This window comes from Oratosquilla oratoria, chromosome 33, assembly GCF_046742065.1.
Source record: "Oratosquilla oratoria isolate Oo_2021 chromosome 33, ASM4674206v1, whole genome shotgun sequence".
Taxonomy (NCBI): Eukaryota; Metazoa; Arthropoda; class Malacostraca; order Stomatopoda; family Squillidae; genus Oratosquilla; species Oratosquilla oratoria.
Genome location: NC_134809.1, coordinates 26758041 through 26777324, shown reverse-complemented (window position 1 = coordinate 26777324; position 19284 = coordinate 26758041). Strand labels below are relative to the sequence as shown.

General features: G+C 35.5%; 2 protein-coding genes across 2 annotated transcripts in view; one reads left to right on the top strand and one right to left on the bottom strand.

Moving 5' to 3' along the window:
- Positions 1-10547, bottom strand: part of rempA (intraflagellar transport protein rempA) — a 76299-nt gene extending 65752 nt beyond the window's left edge. Inside the window, exons 1-7 of the mRNA XM_076172708.1 lie at positions 10512-10547; positions 6887-7043; positions 6123-6350; positions 4581-4723; positions 4223-4365; positions 2866-3041; positions 1952-2144 (exon numbers count right to left, since the gene is read on the bottom strand). Of these exons, the coding sequence (XP_076028823.1) occupies positions 1952-2144; positions 2866-3041; positions 4223-4365; positions 4581-4723; positions 6123-6350; positions 6887-7033 (1030 nt within the window). The 5' untranslated portion in view covers positions 7034-7043; positions 10512-10547. The remainder of the gene's footprint in view (positions 1-1951; positions 2145-2865; positions 3042-4222; positions 4366-4580; positions 4724-6122; positions 6351-6886; positions 7044-10511) is intronic.
- A 287-nt stretch (positions 10548-10834) lies between these two features.
- Positions 10835-19284, top strand: part of TTLL1B (Tubulin tyrosine ligase-like 1B) — a 20892-nt gene continuing 12442 nt past the window's right edge. Inside the window, exons 1-2 of the mRNA XM_076173060.1 lie at positions 10835-10944; positions 17495-17560. Coding sequence (XP_076029175.1) covers positions 10835-10944; positions 17495-17560 — 176 coding nt within the window. The remainder of the gene's footprint in view (positions 10945-17494; positions 17561-19284) is intronic.

Genomic DNA, 19284 nt, shown 5'->3' with positions numbered 1-19284 from the left:
ATCATTTGTACATGACCTCACCTCACACCATGAACCCTATTCTTATAATATATAAACATGTTTTCTATTGTAATCAATATAACTTGAAAATGTACAAAGTGTAAAAAACGTTGTGAATAGATTGAGAATGTTCCACTGTGTTTTACTATGTCTTCTGGCAGTAGTATTTCTGTGCTTAACTCTTTGCATAAATCTGCAGTAGAGAGTATCAACAAGAAGATAAAAAATACAGATGTCACTGTATTCTTTAACCATATATATATATATGGGTTATTATCAAAAGAGTGACATGACAAAAGTGACAAAATATACGGAAATTCAAAAGTGACAAAAAATATGGAAATTCTAAAGAGTGACAAGACAAAAGAGTGACAAAAAATTAGAGAAATTCAAAAGAGTGACATGACAAAAGATTGACTAAAAATACGGAAATTCAAAGTCTACCTCTCTTACAGGACATAGGGGCACAGTTTTCCGTAGATTAGTCATTGTTGTTAATATATGGAGTATTCATCATCTACAGGAATACAATCTGCCAAGAACAAATAATAACTTGGAAGCCTGGCACAGAAGGTTTGAAACGGTGGTAGAACGTTACCACATGGGAGTATTTTTAATGATTAAGGAGTTTTTAAAAGAAGACCATCAAACACAACAAGAAGTGGAGCGAATAATTGCTGGGAGTAACCAACAAAAAAAGAAAAAAGAACAAATCCAAAGGGAACAGCGACTTGCTACTGTTATAGCTAGATATGGAACTGCCTCTCTTGATGATTACCTTAGGGGCATTGCATACAACCTTCATTTGGGTGCAGCCAATGTCGATGAGCCTAATATTAGTGATGGCGATGTTACTAGTGATGAAAATTAAAGATTAAACATTATTTTACCCTTTTTAATTAATTTTTATGTTCAATTAATAAAATTTTCAACTGTTTTAAAAATATTTTTTTAATGTTATTGCAGTTTCTGAATGTTTTTATGGCATGTTCAATTTTTATGTTCAATTAATAAAAAAATTCTACTGTTTTAAAAATAGTTTTTTTTTTAATGTTATTACAGTTACTGAATTTTTTTTATGGCATGTTCAATAAATAAAATTTTGCCTTATCTGAAGCACTCGTTTGAATTGTCACTTTTGATTTTTATTTAATTGTGTCACTCTTTTGATTTGTCACTCTTTTAATCACTATTTTAAGAGTGACAAATTATGTCACTTTTGAACGGATCCCATATATATATATATATATATATATATATATATAATGATGATGATTGATGATTTTGTTTAATGTCACAAACTCCCCCCTATCGGGAGGCTAGGATGTTACTCCTTTCAGAGGACTTTGTAGCATGGAATTTAATGACCCATGCCCTTGGTTCAACTCGCCCCCAATCAGGATTCAAATTGCCATCATCTCGACCTTCACTGCAAGTAATGATGCCCAAACTCACTCAGCCAGTAAGCATCCTATATATATATATATATATATATATATATATATATATATATATATATATATATATAGATATATATATATATATATACACACACACACACACACATATACTATATATACATACATACAGTGAAACTAAATGGCCAAATCCTTCTACTGGAAAAGTACCCTAAGTTTCTTGGCCTCACATTTGATGCTCATATGACCCACAATTTACACATACAATATATGACAGCAAAAATCAACACAAAAATAAACCTACTAAAATCCCTTTCATATGTTTGAAAAGGCCCTTTGGTATGTATGTACACTTTAATCCCCTCCCATGTTTATTTATCCAATATATCACAAAAAAAAAAAAAATGCAAGCACCATTTTTCCTTTAATTCTCCCCTCAACCCACCGTGAGCAACCTGAATTAATATTTCTTGAAAAATTATGCTTAACAAAAATGGGCCTTATGTATGGGACAAATGGAACAATATTCTTACTTTTATTGGCTGAGTAGGAGAGACACATGATGTACTCCTGGTCTCGAAGATTTCCTCCTTGCATGTCAATGACATAGTTGTCTCCTGTATCTAGATTCCACAGTCGCACAGAAAAATCTCCAGTGGAGACTCCTAGTAATCCAGGACCTGCCCAGGCTACTTGAATTTCATTAGAACGACCACTTAATTTTACCTGGAAAGTAATTTATATTACTGAAGGTGACATGGTATGTTACATCTCTCATAAACATACATATGTATATCAAAAAAGGTCCTTTCCCTTTATAAAGGGAGTAGTTGGGATACACCCATCTCACATCCATTCAAAAACCCCATTTCTTATCTCTTCAATCTTAGTTCTTTATGACTGAATGGTCATTCCAGTCCCCCACTTATTTATCCATGCACTAATTCCATCTAATTATTTATCAAAGGCCTCTTCTCTCGTATGAGGAAGGTAGCCAGCCAAGGCATGAACCCAGCCCATTCCATTCCACTCTCGTTTGTTTCCCTTTCATCTTAGCTCCTTGTGGATGAAGGGTCAGCCCTGTTTCCTGTGTACTGCCCAGGTCAGAGGCAATGCAGCAAGACACAGCACATCCACACAGCTGTGGATGTGTTTATTTAGTATGGAAATAATTAATTCCATACCAAGTACAAATACCAATCCAGAGAAAGGGAATATTTCTCGACAGCAAACACTGCTTTAACAGTAGATTTCAGGGGTTCACCCCTTCAACACTAAGTGGCACTTTTCTCATGATCTTACTGTTATATAATTTTTCACTAACTTTCCTAGCCTCTTATCAGGCAAATGGGTTGCTCTACAGTCCATCTTGCAGGACCACCACATGCAAGTACTTATCATTACTCCCCATATTCTTCAACTTGTTATCAAGACTTTCTTCACTAACCTTGGTGACTTCTGCAACAGATCCATCCTGACTAACAGAGAACTGACCAAGAACCATGCCATCAGTAATAACCACCAACAGGTTCCTATGACTATGATGCAGAAGTTTCTTGATGCCGCCATCAGCCTGGAGCACTTCTACACAATGGCCGGTCTCACTCACATGATAAAGAACACCTGGAAGACAAGTCATCTTCAAATAAAAGGGTTAAGACTTACCTCATTTCTCTTAAACAAATTTTGAATGCCCTGCTTTCTGCCCCATTCTGCCAAAGGATTTTTCCTCAGTCAAATGAAATAATCTGGCATTACCCAAAATCTTTAACGAGGTATATTTGTATATAAGGTTTATTAGGATATGATATAACATATTCAGCCCATATGCTTTCATTTATTTGAATAAAACCATCTAATATAAGTTAAATAAAATCTGTAAAGCAATATGCAGGTAAGAATGGAATACCTATACCAAGGGCTTTTTCCCACTTACTTTGCTCCACAAAGGTCGAGTGAAAAAGAGAGGGAAAAGAGTGGAGGCAGCCTACATCACTTCCCACCTCTGCATTAGCCATAGGGGTGGGTTCATAAAGTTAGCAGGAGCAGCAAGCATCTTGATCATCAAGGAGGGCCCGAGGACAGTTAAGAACAGTGAGGTGGATGGGGGGGGGGGGGTGAGTGACAAAGTCAGAGTCACCAGAGAAGCATAGAGGATGTATGAGGGTATGGAGATGAATGGAGTGGGACAACGCAAGGATTAAGTATATAAGTTGTGCATTTTCTAAAATTGTATGTATTTTGAGAATGTCCTGGTAGGGATGTAACATCAGTGAATAAAACTCCAACTGTTCTCTGTGTTTACCTCACCACCCTTCCACTCATATAAATATGTATAGGAATTAATAAATTCTTCTAGTGACTCTCATAGTGACACACAATATGTATATATATTATAAAAAGAGAGAGAGAGAGGAGGGTGGAGAGGTTGATGAGGTATGAAAATAGGTAGCAGAGATGATTTTCTCTTGTCCATCTTACAGGATCACCATTAACTGTTACCCATCATTGGTCCTATCTAGGGATAATAATACAGTAATCCCTCCCATACCTGAACTGTCATCACCTGAACCTCACCATTATTACATGATTTGTGCTTATTTTCATTTTCTTATTCCTTCTTCCCTTTTATTCCTCCTTTCTATTGCTTCAGAATTGAATAATTAGTACTGGAATGGAAACTGGGAGAGTGAGTAGGTAATTTTGTCTAGCATATCCAAATTTGGCCCACAAAATTGGCCACCCTGTAGCCCAATTAGTTTAGAAATGGGAGGGATTACTGTACAAATGTAAAATTAACAAACCATTTGATGACCCTAGGAAGAAGTTGAGATTTTCTTTGCTATCAGAATTTAGGCCAAGACGTTTGTGCCCAGTCCGTGGTCGCCATGAGCTGAAGATATCTAATGCTTTCTCATCACCACTCACAGCTGCCCGAGCAAGACCACTGTAGAATTTAGGAAATATATTTAGTAAATATTTGTGACTCAAACGAAAGCTATGAATTGTGGAACTAACAACCTATACTCATCAATACATGATTGATACAAAATCATTCAAGGAAAATAAAATACATCAATAAGACATATCACTTCAACTTTTGCTTCATAGTATATCTTACTTATATCATACTATTACAGCTATAAACAAAACTATCTTTACTTGATGTCCAGGGTTGGATTTGTCTTCTCTCTGGAAGCATAATTTCTGAATACTATCTGGGACAAAGGATCCTTGAGTTCATGTGTAAAAACTGTCTGCAAATTTCCCGCAACATCCACTCGCCATCCAACCATAGAACCAGACTGAAAGAGAATAATCAATTTCTAAATATAACTATACAAATTAAGATTACAAAACATGATAATATACTTAAAACAAACAATCAAGGCCTTTTATCCTTATGAGGGACATCCTAGTCAATGCACATATTAAAGTGGGATAAAAGAAAAACCAGCGGACACGAAAAGAAACTTAAAAAGGATAGTTACAGAAGAGATCTGACAAAGAATAGCTTCCCACACAGTGATAGATATCTGGAACAAACTGAATGAAGAAACAGTGAGTGAAAAAACTATACAAGAACTTAAGATCAAACTGGATGCTGATAGATACAAAAAAACGGGTCACTACAAGCATAGCTCTCTTCCCGTAAAATACAACTAGGTAAAAAAAAAAAAAAAAAAAAAAAAAAATACACATCCATGACATACATAATTATGATAATAAATGCTGCTTTGAGTTTTACCGAGTCAAAAACCTACACCCTCACAGAGGGTGACAACAGTCATCAGTCGTTGGGCCCCTCTTGCTAATCTCCCTAGGAAAACACTTTCAACAGCTGTCACTATTATACTAGTGTCTCTATTACCAGCTGAAAGTACCAGAAGGAGGGGAGTAGTGACCAATTGTCAGCTCTCTGTATGTGAAAAAGTGCAAGACATACAGTTGATGATGATAGAGAGAGTTCTTAGGCCCCATGTAGGGAATGATTTTCAGCCCATCAGGGCCTATTCTGTGTTGGTACAATACTTGGCCTTGCTGTGGGTGTGCTGTATCTTTCTGCATTGTTTCTGACCCAGAGTGGTGGCGAGATACAGGGATGACCCATCATCCAGGTGGAGCCAAGATGAGATGGAGGGAGGCGTGGTGAATGGGAGTGGAATGGGTGATGAAATGGGTGGGAGTGGAATTATGGGTTTTGATTTTGGCTACCTCCCTTGTAAGGGGGAAAAAGCCTTTGATATATGTATGTATGTACTGAATGGTGACCTGAATGTAAGTATACTAGTGTGGTTCTTATTTCTCTTGGGAGGCATTTTTCTATGGGACTGATGTCTGGGGATGTGGGATGATGGAGCAAGGAGTTCTGTGGCAAGTCTTGAAGTTTGTTTTGTGATCTGAGTGTGAATGTGTTTTTGAGTGGATGTACTGTGTTTTGGTCTATGTCTGAATGTCAATATAATTTTGTGTGGATGTTCAAGTGTGAATTTGTTTTTGTGTGGATGCATTGTGTTTTTGCATCAATACACTGTGTCTGTATGGATGTACTGTGTGGTACAGGTGACTGCTGTAGATGTTTGAGTAGTATGGTGCTTGTGTACTTTTTTTTAACTGGAGGGCAGGAGTAACATGGGGCATGAGTTTGACAGAGACTTTTGGGAAAAAAAAAAAAAAATTGATAAACAACCAGAAATAAATTACCGCATCAGCAGACACGAGCCGAGTTCCTGCATCACTAAACTGTAGTATTGATATTGGTGCCCGATGAAGACTCTGAATCTCGTGCAATTCATTTTCATGGTCATTCCACAGGTAGAGCTCACCAGATTCCCAACCAACAGCTAAAATGCGTTTGATGGGATGCCAAGCCAGGGATGTGACTTGAGCTGTGGAATGGGGAGGAATGTCTACATCTTCACTTAATTTTCCCTGAAAAAAATGAAAAATAAAATAAGTAAACACTTGAGGAAATATGTACAAGGAAAGAGATTTTATTTGGTTAATATTCAATAATTCTTTTTAATCAATCAGCCATTATCCACAAAGCAGGGAGGCCAGGCACCTTCATGTCCCTTTCACTCTTTCCAACATAAACCATATAGACCATAAATTACTATGTACAAAGAAATAAATGTAAATATTAACAAGACTAAGGGTATATAGAAAAGATAAAGGAAAACTATCAATATTTGCTTTGAGTTTCTCTGACCAGAAACCCATGGCCTGGGCCTTCCTACTGACCTCTCAGGAGAGACAAACAAACTCAAATGTTTCTTCCAGAAGTGATCTATGGGAGAGCCTGAGGCCCACTGCTGGCTACTAAAGAGTTGCAGGTCTCCAGTCCGTGAAACTTGGGGCAACAAATATCACTAATATGTTTTATGTTATATAACTATCCTTTCCTTTCCCACACTAATCTCACTCCAGATATGCAGGTAAATGATAAAATACTCTAATTCTCTCACCTCGCCTGTGTATACTGACACAGTTCCTCCTTTATCTTCACTGTATGCTGCCACCGCCAAGCAAGATGCCTGCGGATGCCAGGCAAAGCTGGTGTTGATTGCATTTTTATACGGACTTTCAACAATGCAATCAAAATATAGTGTCATGGTCCTGGGACTGAAACAAAAGGTAAATATTAATCTAAATAAATTGCAAAATGAATCTTCATAAATAATAAATTTCTAATCTTTCTTGCTACCCATATAATAGGGTAAATTTCTGAAAACCTTATAGTATTCCCAGTTGATCTAAAAGTAACACCTACACAGAAATTTCCTAAATATCTACAACCTCCATTATGCCATCAAGCATGATCAAACTGGGTTACATTTGAGTTCATAGACTAAACCAGAGTTGAATACTTACAAAGATTGACTTATACATACATACATGTATGATTAAACTGGGTTACATTTGAGTTCATAGACTAAACCAGAGTTGAATACTTACAAAGATTGACTTATATTTTGATTAATTTAAAAGAAAACAAGATAAATGGGTAAACAAGTGGGTGTTGGATAGGTGTGGGGTGGGTGTTTGCCTTGGCTATCTACCCCTTTTACAAGATGTAAAATGTTTTTTGGTATATAGATAGATATACATTGCTTAATTTTTGCCCACTGCAAAGTGCAAGGCAGATCCACATGAGCACAGTCCATTATGGCATTATATTATTTGTTTTTGTTTTGTTATCATTTGTCTGCCTGATTTTAATTTATTATTAGTTATATGTTAATTTATTATTTACTATTTACCTGTTTATCATTTTAACTATATGTATTTTATTTGTTATTTACATTATTATAGTTTTTATTTATCATTTTATTACTAATATGATTTTTTTTTTTTTTTTTTTCATCCGACCTAGATATGGATCAAAAGGTCTCCTGTCGGCATGCTCCGCCTTTGTAAGAGCATGCTGGCAGGAAACCTTTTGGTCCATAACTAGGCTGGACGCAAAAAAGATAAATAAATAATGATAAATAATAAATAAACAGATAGATAATGAATAATAATAGATACACAGATAAATAATAGAAATTTATAGTAAATATATAGATAATAAAAAATAAACAAATAATAATAAATAAATAAATTATAAAAAATAAAATAAATGGCAGGCATTACAGCATCTTGCTTAGGTAATTATCTAAATGAATCTTAAAACTTTGAACTGTACTACATTGCACTGCTCCTGCAGGAAGTTTATGTCATTCATTTATTACATGGCAAAGTTGTTTCTACCCACTTCCAAAATAATCTACTTCCTGAGAGTTTGAGACCATTACTTCTTGTTTGATTCATATTCAGTGCATCTACACTTTTTTAGGGAAAATAGATTCATATGTTTCAGTCGAATTTTGCTATGATTTATTTCTGATATTTGGAATCAGTTTTGTGGCTTGCCATTGTACTTTTTACAATCTGTCAATGTCTTTAATGAAATTCATTGACCATACAGAAACAGCATATTCCAAATGTGGAGAAACTAAGAATTTATATAGCTAGTTAATGAGAGATGGACTTTTAAAATCAAAAGATCTTGCAATCAGCCCTAGAATCTTATTTGCTTCCTCTGAGGTGGAAATATTGTTTATACGATTTGAGATCATTGCTGATAATTATACAGAGATCCTTTTCACTATCTACTTTTGTTAATGATTTTCCAAACAACTTGTAATAGCACTTATTGTTATTTATACCTATGTGCATAACCTCACATTTATTTGGGTTAAATTTCATTAGCCACTTTTCAGACCATTGCTGTAGTTTATCTAAATCTTCTTGAATAATTAATTGTTTTAAGTGATCATTTGCCATTCTGCATAGTTTTGTATCATCATCAGTTTTGAAGACAACAGATTTCAGTCCATAGTCTATATCATATATACTATGAATAGAAGTGCCCAAGAATGGAACACTGAGGAACTCTACTCATAAAAATTTTCCATCTAGAAGTTTTGACATTTAGAATAACTCTGTTTATGATTGTTTAACCAATTACTACTCCAGCTTTCTAGGCTACCACTTATTCCATGTGAAGCTAATTGGGGTCTCACTAATTGCCAAACAAACCGAGAAAAGCCGAACAAAACAACAAAACCCAAACAAGGATGGGTTTTGCTCAAATGCACACTTCTATATATATATATATATGGTTGCATTATTTGAACTATTTTCGTTAAAATGTGTGATTTCCATGTAATATGATCAAAGAGAACTTACGTTTTTATCCTCTGCTATTTTATCGACTCCAGCTACGATTCATCCAGCCCACCGTCTATGATCACTGGTGGAATGGATCAAACTACACTCTTTTAAGTTTCTTACTGTTGTGTTATTAGTGTAATAGACTGCATATAGTTGAATTATTTAAACTCTTTTCTTTAAAATGTGTGATTTTCATGTAATTTAACACAACAGTAAGAAACTTAAAAGAGTGTAGTTTGATCCATACCACCAGTGATCATAGACGGCGGGCTGGACGAATCGTAGCTGTGTTCGGTAATTTTGCAGAGGATAAAAACGTAACTTCTCTTTGATCATATTACATGGAAATCACACATTTTAAAGAAAATAGTTCAAATAATGCAACCATATATATATAGAAGTATGCATTTGAGCAAAACCCGTCCTTGTTTGGGTTTTGTTGTTTTGTTCGGCTTTTCTCGGTTTTGTTCGGCTTTTACCGGTTTTGTTCGGCAATTAGTGAGACCGGCTAATTTAGCAAGTAGTCTTTTGTGCAGGATGGTATCAAAAGCCTTCTCAAAGTCCACATATATTAAATCTGTTTTGTTTCTTTTGTCATAATTTGAGATGACATGTTGTAGAATTCAAGTAGGTCTGTCAAGCAAGAATGTTTCCATCTGAATCCAAGCTATCATTTATCAAACAGTTACTTTATAAATGGTGTTCACTAGCATCTCTTACTCTGATGATAGTTTCCATAATTTATCCTATAATTGAGGTTAAGCTATGTTATGATATTCAAAAATTTTACCAGTTCTGCTATATTATTTATAATATTAATTTCACAGTTATCTACAAGTACAATACTGTGATGAGAATCATCTGCTGACTGCTTTCCAGTATCACAGAAACACACTTTTCACTTTTCTTTTGCATTTGAAAGATCTTATTTTTAGGTTAAGTTAGGTTTGGATAGTTAAAGTTGGGTTAGGTTAGGTTAGAAGCTATTGTGACTGTCTTGAGTATTGCTCAATGAAGGTTTCATATTAAATATCCGTGCTTGCGTGATTCTCATATCTTACCATCAGTTTTTCCACTAACAGCATGAGAAAATCTTATAAAGTGTTATATAATGCTTTGAAGTAATTACGGAAACAAAATTTTATGTAAAAACAAATTACAATAATACCTAACGTGCATTCCTTGTATTAACTTGTCCCAAAATCATGCTCCTATAACATTACATTAATCACATAAGAAACGCACTGAAATATCGAATAAGTACTTATCAGCATAATATAGGGTTTTAGCACGTGTCTACAGATAGGTAACAATACACTAACTTACTGCAAACCAATCAATTAACCATAAAACATGGGTCTCTCCCATACTTACGAGTCTCCCTACCTAGACCTGTCAGCTGTCAAGTTTGTTTTGGTTACAGAAGAGGAATGTTGTGGATAATGTCGATATTTTGACGAAAAAATGTAATAACTTATTTAAACTTGATACTCCATTATTAAAGTTTGTTATTGTTATTATCATAATTTCAAATAATATAAAAACAAACAACTTATGCTATATCTACTGTATATATGTGTATACTTTGCAAGCAGTTCTTACATTCGCGTCATAGTTACCATGGCAACATTGGACAGGTCGCCATGTGAAAGTAGAGTAGATGAATTACGCTAGGTTTCATAAATCGAAGAAAAATTATGGCAAGAATTGCTTATTGTACAGATGCAGATAAATCTGTACTGACAAACAACTTTGAAAAACGAGGATGGATACAAGTAAACCCAGACGACGAATGGAATTTTTACTGGTAAAGTTGATATTTCTTTTCTGTATTAGAAAGTGTTAGACTACATGCAAGGAAAATAAATAAAAACATTAAATCAAAACACAGTATTCACAAGTTCTACCGGCTGTCATTCAACCATTATTATCACTCTATGCTTATAACGTATTCCATTACAAAACTCCAACTCTCGTGGGTGGGGAGTTGGGTGTATGTGTGCGTGCAAGGTCACAGCATTACCCATACATCGGTCATATATGAGCTCTGAGCTCTCTTCCGGGAAGGTAATAGCTGTCGATCACGAGTCCTGCACGTGATCCAAGACCATGGTGAATCACATCTAGAGACGATGCAAGATTCCGCAGGAAAGGAAAAAAAAAATAGTTTTAAAGTGGTGGTGTAGATTAATACAAAGATGAACCGAAACTGTTTTACAAGTTTATAAATAGTAAATTGAGACAAAGAAATAATCAACAATCAGATAGTGGATGGTGAGGTCTTTGAGGAGACCTCAGCTCGTGTAGAAATAACGAAAGTTTGTAATCTGTCTTCACAAAAGAGAGCTTTATATATAATTTTATTTTTTTACATTAGGAAAGCATGGGGAGCAAGAACACAGGTTTGGAAACTATAAATGTAGAATTGAGGGAAGTGCTCAATCTTTTGGGATCATTGGATGTGCCAAATCATTCAGGACCTGATAGGATCTCAAACTGGATACTTAAAGAATGTAAGCAACAACTGGATGACATGATTCATAGCCCTATTGTGTGTTAGTTAAAAGAAGGCATAATGACACTTGATTGGAAAAGGGCTAATGTGGTACCAATTCACGAAGGTGGAAGTAAGGATACATACCGATGGGCTAAATGTCTTGAAGATATGAACATTGTGACAGACAGACAGTTTGGATTTAGATCTGGAAGGTCATCGTTTGTCGAACCTTTTAAGCTTTAATTTGAGAATGATTGATGTTCTGCAAGAGAGAGGTGGGTGGACTGTGTGTACTTAGATCTAGAGAAGGCATTTGATAAAGTACCCCATAGTCGAGTTATGTGGGAATTGGAACACGTTAGAGGACTGAGAGGTAAAATACTCGAATGGATGAAAGATTTTTTGAAGGGATGGTACACGAGGGCAGTAGTAAAGGATAAGATTGGAGATTGGTATGTTATAACACATTTATAAAAGTTCACTGTAAACCCACTATCGGAGAAATAATAACGGAAATAAAGAGAAACTGTATATTTCGACTACTATCTGTAGTCCTCTTCAGCAGAATGCTTACAGAAAGTTAAGATATCTTAACTTTCTGTAAGCATTCTGCTGAAGAGGACTACAGATAGTAGTCGAAATATACAGTTTCTCTTTATTTCCGTTATTGTTTCTCCGATAGTGGGTTTACAGTGAAAGGATAAGATGTTAAGCTGGAGAGCAGTAACGAATGGAGTTCCACAAGATTCGGTGTTTGCACCAATAGGATTTCTTGTCTATGTCAGTAGAATGATGCAAGGTACAAGAAACAGTGCTAACATGTTTGCTGATGATGTAAAAATCACGAGGAAAGTGAAAAACGAGGAGGACTCTAGGCCACTGCAAAATATCTAGACACCATTTTTGAATGGAATCAATAATGGGAAATAAAGTGCAATACTAAAAAAGACAAAGCACTGGAAATGGGCAATAGCATTAAAAAAAACCCTCTTTAAACCATTCCTTGGAAAGAAAACCCATTACAAAAGCAAAAGAGGAGAAAGATTTGGGAGTGTTGATAAAAGATAACCTGTCACATGACAAACATATAAGCAGGATTATGGGAGAGACGTACAGGCTGATGCAGAAGACCAAAGTGCCTTTCCATTATAAGGAGGAAAAGATGATGAAAAAAACTCATACCCTTTTCCGTTCACGACTAGAATGTGATTCTGTAGTATAATTCGTACACAGAGTGAAGGATGTAAGCGAGATCAAGAGAATACAAATGATACAAATCAAATTGGTCGCCAGCATGGCAGATAAACCATATGAGGTTTGGCCGCTTTGAGTTCTTCCCCAAGTTATCTGAGGCCAAAATCAAAAGTGGATTTTTTGTTGGACCTCAGATAAAGGTGCTTGAGTTTACACACACACACACACACACACACACACACACACACACACACACACACACACACACACACACACACACACACACACAAAACTCCTTGCCCATCAGAGTTGGAGTGCCAGCTCGCAGTATTCCGATACTGGATTTTTTCAGTCCTTGTGGGGGACTCGAACTCGGATCGCTGGATTAGCGGTCGAGAACGATACCATTGCACCGCGCGCGCGCGCGTGTATGTATTTACCTAGTTGTATTTTACGGGAAGGGGAGCTATGCTCGTGGGGTCCCGTCTTCATATCTCATTTTATCTAAACTATTTTTAAATTCATGTATTGTTTTTGCACACACCACTTTCTCATCTAACTTGTTCCAACTGTCTATTACTCTGTGAGGAAAGCTGTTCTTTTTCAAATCTCTTCTATAGCTGTCTTTTTTTATTTTCTTTCCGTGTCCTCTTGTATTTCTGTCATCCCATTTTATCAGATTCTCTCTATCAGTAATTTCTATGCCTTTCATGATTCTGTAAATTGCTATCAAATCTCCTCTCTCTCTTCTTTGCTCTAGTGTCTGTAGTTCAAGTTTTTCTAGTCTCTCTTCATATGATAGTTTTGAGAGTGTTGGTGCCAGTTTTGTAATTGCTCTTTGTATTCTTTCAAGTTTTTTTTTATACATTTTTTTGTACTTGGTGACCATATCGTTGCTGCATATTCCAATCTTGGTCTTATCAGGGTGATTAGGATTTTCTTCACCATTTCTTCATCCAGGTATGTAAATGCAACTTTGATCGTTCTTATTAGATTATAAGTCTCTCCGAAAATCTTATTTATATGTTTCTCAGGTGACATTATTCATAACAATGACTCCCAGGTCCTTCTCATTTTCTACTTTTTTTATTCCTTCTTCTCCCAATTTATATGCTCCTGTTATTCTGTTTTTGCTTTTTCCAAATTCCATTATACTACACTTTTTTGTATTGAACTCCATCTCCCATTTCCTACTCCATTCTTGTACTTTATTTAGATCTCTCTGTAGTGATTCACAATCCTCTTCAGTTTTCACTCTTTTCAGTAGTTTTGCATCATCTGCAAAGAAGCTCATATAGCTTTCTATTCCTTCATCCATATCATTAATATATATAGCAAACATTATTGGGGCCAGAACTGTTCCCTGCGGAACACCGCTTATTACTTCATCCCATTTTGAGTGCTGGTTTCTTATCACTACTCTCATTTTTCTTTCTTGCAAAAAGTCCTCCATCCAATTTAGTAGCTTGCCCTGTATTCCTCCTTCAGTTTCTAATTTCTTAAGCAACTTCTTATGTGGTACTTTGTCAAAAGCTTTCTTTAGATCTAAAAATGCACAGTCTGCCCATCCATCTCTTTCCTGTATTATATCTATTAGTCTTGAATAGAAACATATTAAATTGGTGACGCATGATCGTCCTTGTCTGAATCCAAATTGCCTTGGATTTAACACTTTGTTTTTTTCTAAATATTTTACCCATCTACTTTTGATAATTCTTTCACAAAGTTTTGCTATTGTACTTGTTAGAGAGACTGGTCTATAGTTGGTAGGTTCTTCTTTATTTCCTCCTTTGTATATAGGTACTATGTTTGCTTTTTTCCAATCTTCTGGAACTTTTCCTTCTTTCAAGGAACTATTTAGTATGCTATGTATTTTGTCTGCCAGTTCATTCCTGCATTCTTTTAGTATCCAGTTTGCTATTTCATCTGGTCCATGCGATTTTCTGACATCAAGATTACTCAAGTGTGTTAATATTTCATTCTTTGTTACTTTTATTTCTTCCATAGGGGGGACTTTCTCTTTCCATTCGTTCTCTTCAGGTTGTATGTTCTCCCTTGTAAACACTGATTTAAAATGTTTGTTCATAATTTCCGCCATTTCCATTTCCTCAGTGTATTCAACTCCCTCCTGTCTTAATTTCTCCAAGTCTTGTTTGTTTTTCAGTTTATTGTTTACAAATCTGTAGAATAGTTTCGGTTGATCTTTACACTTTTCTATGATATCTTTTTCATATTTTCTCTTTTCTTCTCTGCACATTTGTACATATTCATTTCTATAGCAGGTATATATTTTCCATTTTTCAGGTCTTCTGTCTTTTTTCCATCTGGTCCAGGCTTTGTCTCTATTGTCTTTTAACTCCCTACAGCTTTTGTTGTACCAGCATTTTACATATTCTTTTTCTTGTTTTTGTCTTGGGACATACTTTTCCACTCCTTTTTTTTGTAAATTTTTGTCAAAATATTCCATTTCTCTTCTACTGTTGTTTCTTCTTTGTATATTTCTTCCCAGTTTTCCTTTTGAAAGAATTCTCTTATTTTATCAAAGTTTGTTTTTTCATACATCATTCTTCCTTTTCTGTATTGTTCATTTCTTTTCATATATTTTTCTTCATTAAGTTCCAGTTCAATCAGTATGTGGTCAATTTTACTTATTGGTGTTTTATATTCAATTTTGTCAACTATTCTAGGTTCGGAATTAATTACTAGGTATAGTTTCGATTGCTCTTCTTCATTTCTATACCTAGTGTTCTCCTGTATCCATTGTGTCATTGTATGGTCAGTAACCATCTCGAGTAGAGCGTTACCCCATGAGCCGTCTCCACCCTTTACTGTCATTTCTTCCCAGCAGATTTCTTTGCAATTAAAGTCGCCCATCATAACTATTTTTCCTCCCTCTTCCATTATCTTGTTTAATGTTATCTTTGTGTCCTCTAACATACTTTTATGTTCACTCTCTTCCCATGAGGTTGTTTTTGGGGGCACATAATTTATCACAAACTTTCTGTTCTTCTTATCTCTGTCTTCTACTTCCATCATTATCATTTCTACTGTATTCTTTCCATATGTGACACCCTTCACGTTTATATCCTTCTTAGTTAGGAACATAACTCCACCCCCTTCCTTTTTCACTCTGTTTCTAATCCAATAATTATATGCATCATGTCCTACACTGTTGGGTGGTAGTGGACCTTTTAATTTTGTTTCTACAATTCCCATTATGTCTGGTTCTTTTTCTTTCAAGTAATCATTCAGTTCATTCAATCCTGTTATTAATCCATCTATATTTGTGTAAGACACTCTTAGTTTTCTGCCACTTCCATTGTGTTCTCTGTTTCCCTTTTGTTTTTCTCTTGTATGTCGACTTTCTTCAGTTTCATATTCACTACTCTCCAATAGAATCTCTCTTTTTCTGACTCCGTTCTTATCTCGTTTTTTTTCCTTTGCTTCAAGTCTTTTCTGTTTTTCTTCCTCTCTTTCCTCTTTATTCATTTCCCTTTTTATCCATACCTTTTTATATTGTTCACTTGTTGCTAGTTTCCCTGTTTTGGATAAGATATTCTCAGCCGTAGTTTGTGACCTGAATTTAATTTTGATTGGTCTGGTCTTGTCTGTACTATATTTCCCTAGCCTGAATTTCTCTTCGATTTGTTTCATTATTTCTGGTTCATCTTCCTGAACTAATTCTAGTAAATTTCTTACTTTTTCATTTTCCTCTTTGATTCTTGTGGTTCTATCTGGGTTATGTTTCTCTTCCATTCCTAATATAATTATACATTTCGTTTTGTCTGCTAAGTCTCTTACTATATTCTCCTTCTGTCTCATCACTTTAATAACTGAGTTTTCAGTTTGTTCATTCATTTGCTGTCTGATTATGTCAGTGAATGCAACCTTGCTATTTTCATGAATTTTTTTCCAACCCTCCTTGTTCTCCATATTATTCTCCTTTAAGACTTTATTCTCATCTTTTACTTCTTTTAACTGTTGTTTTAATTCTTCAATTTCCTTAGTTAAGTTTTTGTTCGCCCTCTCTAGTTCTTCCAATTTTTCAATTCTTCGTATCATACTGTCAACATTACCGAACCTACGCTCCAAGTCCTCGTTCATCTTATCGACCTTCCCTTCTAGTCTTGTCAGTCGGGGGGGGGGGGGTTGTGTCCCCCCCACCCTCTTTAAATCCCTTGAAAATATTCTCATCACTTTCTACTGTATTGCTCCTATCTATACTTCTAATCTTCACATTCCTATTAGACATGTCGTCATCCTCCAGCTCGTCTTGCGGTCGCTTGTCCACCTTTCGGCGGCCCGTTAGGGCCAATTCCTCCACCTCCTCATTACCTTCCATTTCCCCAGCAATCCCTCCCCCTCTCCTCTTTCCTTACTTTCCCACTACCCCACGAGCAATTTCCCCCCCACCCTGCAAATACAAAAAGGCACTTCTCTTTGCGTTGGGATCCACAATCTGCACTTTTCTTCAGAACGTTCTTCAAGCCGTCCGTTCGTTGAAAGTGTGTGTGTGTGTGTGTGTGTTTGTGGTAATCTATGCATTAACTGAATCATTAACATAATTTCAGAACACAGATCCTAGACACAGCCGCCCAGACGGTAACATAAATTTCCTTAAACCCGTTTGCATCAATGGTTATATACTATCGATCTCTACCTCCAGGGCCGGTGCGCAGACGTGTCGATCGCTGTTCAGTGTCGACAGCGGCTACCGCATGAACGACAATCAGTAAGTAACGGGGAAGAACTTGTAAGATAGCGGAGACTCTTATAAGCGGAGGAATGTAGTACAGTTCAAAGGTTTAAGATCCATTCAAGTAAACTCTGAAGAATATATCCAAATATGTATATCAGTTAGTGAAGTTATTCGCTTCTTTGCGTTCGAATGTTCAATTATTCATTTATTTGTTTGTTTATTCTAATTTGTTTTATTTTTAATCGACTTTGTTTTTGGGTTGAAACTCCTTACCCAGGAAGTGTTTGGGCACGACCAATATCGTCACCTTTATATATATATATATATATATATATATATATATATATATATATATATATATATATATATATATATATATATATATATATATATATGAGAAACGTGGAAGGAGAAACACGGGTCTTGATACGATTATTGAGTTTATTCCTGACCGGTTTCGCTTTACAGTAGCTTCTTCAGAGGAGTGATACTCTGGGTCGAAGTTGGCAGTATATATCATGAACCAGGCCCGCGTTCCCTCCTTATAAATAAATCAGCATCGATATAATATAACTTGCATCATGTTTTATTCTTTTACAGATATATGTATTTAATTTTATATCCATGCTGATTTATCACCTTGCATCATATTCTATTCTTTCACTGATATATGTATTAATTTCATATCCATGCGGATTTATATATTGGATCGGACAGCCTAACACAGGGATTTTGTACAGTGACAAACTGTCAGATAGCTCTGTCGGGATATCACGATAACATATATTTATTTTCATATGTAATTCCAAAAAATCTTGTATCTTTTATCCTTATTTTGTGTATATCATATCGATGCTGATTTATCTATTGTACTGAGACCAACTACTCCTCAAGGGAACGTGGGCCTGGCTCACAATATATACTGCCAACTTCGACCCAGAGTATCATTCATCTGAAGAAGCTACTGTAAAGCGAAACTGGTCAGGAATAAACTCAATAATCGGATCAAGACTCGTGTTTCCCCTTCCACCTTTCTCATAATTGTCCCAATGTCTCAATATATATATATATATATATATATATATATATGTATATATATATATGTATATATATATATATATATATATATACAAATATACATACATACATATACATAAATGCAGACAAACCACTGGGAAAATGAAAGAGATGAGACCGAGCGCTTTCGTCTATTCAGACATTTTCAAGGTATAGATACATAAAAGAGACAAGTATATATAGTCAGAAGGTTAAGGTGGATCTCTCCCAGTACCATATTGGCTCAAGTGTCCGGACATTTGGTTTACAATTTTTGTTATAATAAATTCATCCAATTTGTATAATAGATAGATATATACATGTATATCTGAATAGAATCGCCAATGACGATGTCAGTCACATAATTCCGAAAGTTGTCCTTGGACTCGAATCCAGGACTTGTATGTTAGCAAGTCAATGCTTCTACCAATCACGCTAATGAGGCTATAAAATTCTTCAACCTCGGGGTTAATCTACACCCACAGTCGACTCAAATCCTGCGGGTCTAGATTAACCCCAGGGCTAAAGAATTTTATAGCCTCAGTAGCGTGGTTGGTAGAAGCATTGACTTGGTAATATACAAGGCCTGGGTTCGAGTCCGGGGACAACCGCCGGAATTATGTGATATATATATATATACACATAGCCAGTCAACAGCCATGACAACATATTACTTGTTAGGCATTTCTCCAACTGAATCT